General features: G+C 66.8%; 1 protein-coding gene across 1 annotated transcript; it reads left to right on the forward strand.

Annotated features, from left to right (window-relative positions):
- Positions 1–461: 461 nt before the first annotated feature.
- On the forward strand, positions 462–1,282 carry F751_6032 (hypothetical protein; the record flags this gene model as incomplete). The annotated part of the gene is made up of 3 exons (XM_011399965.1): positions 462–596; positions 812–1,006; positions 1,271–1,282. The coding sequence occupies 3 exons, from the start codon at positions 462–464 to the stop codon at positions 1,280–1,282; spliced, it is 342 nt and encodes a 113-aa protein (XP_011398267.1).
- Positions 1,283–2,597: the final 1,315 nt, after the last annotated feature.

Raw genomic sequence — 2,597 nt, forward strand, 5'->3', positions numbered from 1 at the left:
GTCGCCGCCGCCGCCGCCGGGCGGCGGCGCGGACTACTCCTCGCCCGTCATCCACACCCAGGTGCCCAAGCGGCCGCGCATCTACCGCCAGGAGAACTACGGGACGAGCCTGCTAGAGTTCTTCGGCGAGGCGGGCATCCGCACCCACCTGTCCCAGCTGAAGGGGGCGGGGGCGCAGGCGGTGGGTAAGGGGCGCGTGTTCACGCTGGACGACATGCCGAACTTTGAGGACGAGAACTCGTGCAAAGTGTGCGGCCTGAACCGGCTGACCTTCGAGCCACCCTCGCTCTACTGCTTCACCTGCGGCCAGCGCATCAAGCGCAACCAGACCTACTACTACACCCCCGGGTCGGTGGAGGTCAAGGGCTTCTGGTGCCACCCCTGCTTTGCCGAGGTCAAGACCGAGGTCATTCAGATGGACGGCTGGAGCGTGCGCCGCGCCGACCTGGAGAAGCGGCGCAATGACGAGGAGGTGGAGGAGGGCTGGGTGCAGTGCGACCTCTGCGAGCGCTGGGTGCACCAGGTCTGCGGCCTCTTCAACAAGGGGCGCAACGAGGACCAGCGCGACTACCACTGCCCCCAGTGCCTGCTCCATGGTGGGTAGGGGGGGTGGGGGGGGTGGGACGGAGGGGGAAAGGGGAGGGGGGGAAAAGGGGACGTGAGGGGGGGGGGGGGTGTGAAGGGGACATGGGGGGAGGGGAGGGTGGGATCTAGGTCGCACCGCCAACTGGTCGGCTTGCGACCAACCGCCCCCCGCCCAGCGCACCCGCGAGGCCACGACTCCCCCCCTCCTCCCTCCCGCATCCCTCAGGCCTGCAGCGCGGCGAGCGCACGGTGCCCACAGAGCGGCCGCAGGCCATGCTCACGGCCGCCGACCTGCCACGCTGCGAGCTGTCCGACTACATCGAGGCGCGCCTGGCGCGCACGATCGCGGAGGAGAGGGCGGCGCGCGCTACGGCGCTGGGGGTGCACCCGTCCACCGTCCCCACCGCCCATGGGATCACAGGTGAGAGGGCGTTCCGCTGGGGTGGGATCGGGTATGAGGCGGGGGTGTGCCTGGAGGCGGCAGAAGATCAGGCGCGAGGCTTCGGCGCCGGCCTCGCCCAGGCTCTGGAGTCTTGGAGGCGAGGATCCCCGCCACAGCACCGTGCCATCCCTGCATCCGCAACCGTTCTGCTGCCTGTACAGTGCCCTTTGTTCTCCCATCCCCCCTCCTCCCAACACCTGTACCCACCCACCCATCCCCTTCACACCCACCCCACACACACAGTGCGTGTGGTGAACAACGTGACCAAGAAGAACGAGGTCCGGCAGCGCTTCCTGGACGCGTTCCGGGGGGAAGGCTACCCCGAGGCCTTCATGTACCGCCAGAAGGTCCTGCTCCTGTTCCAGAACCGCGATGGCGTGGATCTCTGTGTCTACTGCCTGTACGTGCAGGAGTACGGCGACGAGGCGCCGGAGCCCAACCGCAAGTGCATCTACCTCTCCTACCTCGACTCGGTCAAGTACCTGGAGCCGGAGGAGGTGACGGCGGCGGGGCGCGGCGTGGCCTTGCGCACCATGGTCTACCACGAGGTCCTGCTGGGCTACCTGGCACACGCCAAGCAGCGCGGCTTCCTGCAGATGTACATCTGGGCCTGCCCGCCCCTGCAGGTTGGCTGATCTTTTTGTGAGGGGGTGGGATGGGAGTTGGTGTCTTGCTGAGTCAGTTCGGTGGGGGCAAGGCAGTGCCTCTAGAGGACAAGAAGATGCGGTCAGTGCATAACCTGCTTGCAGTTTGCACACCTTGCATTGCGACCGCACATGACACCGTGACGGTCCTCGAGCCTACTGAGACCCACACCACACTCCTCGGTAATCCCAGGGCGATGACTACATCCTGTACTGCCACCCGGGCAAGCAAAAGACGCCCCGCAGCGACCGCCTGCGGGAGTGGTACCACATCATGCTGCGCCAGGTGGGATGGTGTCTGGGTGGAGAGTGGGGAAGAGTGGCAAGGTTTGGTTGCGTCCTGCCTTTGCTGGTTCGCCCACACAGGTCTGAGGGGCACGTCGCAGGTGGCCAAAGCGCCTGCTGCGCCCCCTTACTCCCCATTTCAATGCCAGGCTGACGTGCACGCGATGCCACCCATGCACTGCCAACCCAGCACCCCACTCATTCACCCACCCCAAACCCTGCACAGGCGCGGGCGGAGGGCATCGTGACGCATGTGTCCAACCTGTACGACACGTACTTTGAGGGGGGCCGGGACCATCGCCTGGAGCGTCCCTCCGTCCTGCACCTGCCCTACTTTGAGGGCGACTACTGGCCGGGGGAGGCGGAGAACCTGCTGGCCAGCCTGGGGGAGGAGGACCGCCAGGCCGGCAAGAGTGGCAGCAAGGGTGGGTGCAGGGGTTGAGGGGTTTTTGGGGGGCGCATGTGTCCAACCTGTACGACACGTACTTTGAGGGGGGCCGGGACCATCGCCTGGAGCGTCCCTCCGTCCTGCACCTGCCCTACTTTGAGGGCGACTACTGGCCGGGGGAGGCGGAGAACCTGCTGGCCAGCCTGGGGGAGGAGGACCGCCAGGCCGGCAAGAGTGGCAGCAAGGGTGGGTG

The sequence above is a fragment of the Auxenochlorella protothecoides genome (assembly GCF_000733215.1).
Source record: "Auxenochlorella protothecoides strain 0710 unplaced genomic scaffold scaffold80, whole genome shotgun sequence".
Taxonomy (NCBI): Eukaryota; Viridiplantae; Chlorophyta; class Trebouxiophyceae; order Chlorellales; family Chlorellaceae; genus Auxenochlorella; species Auxenochlorella protothecoides.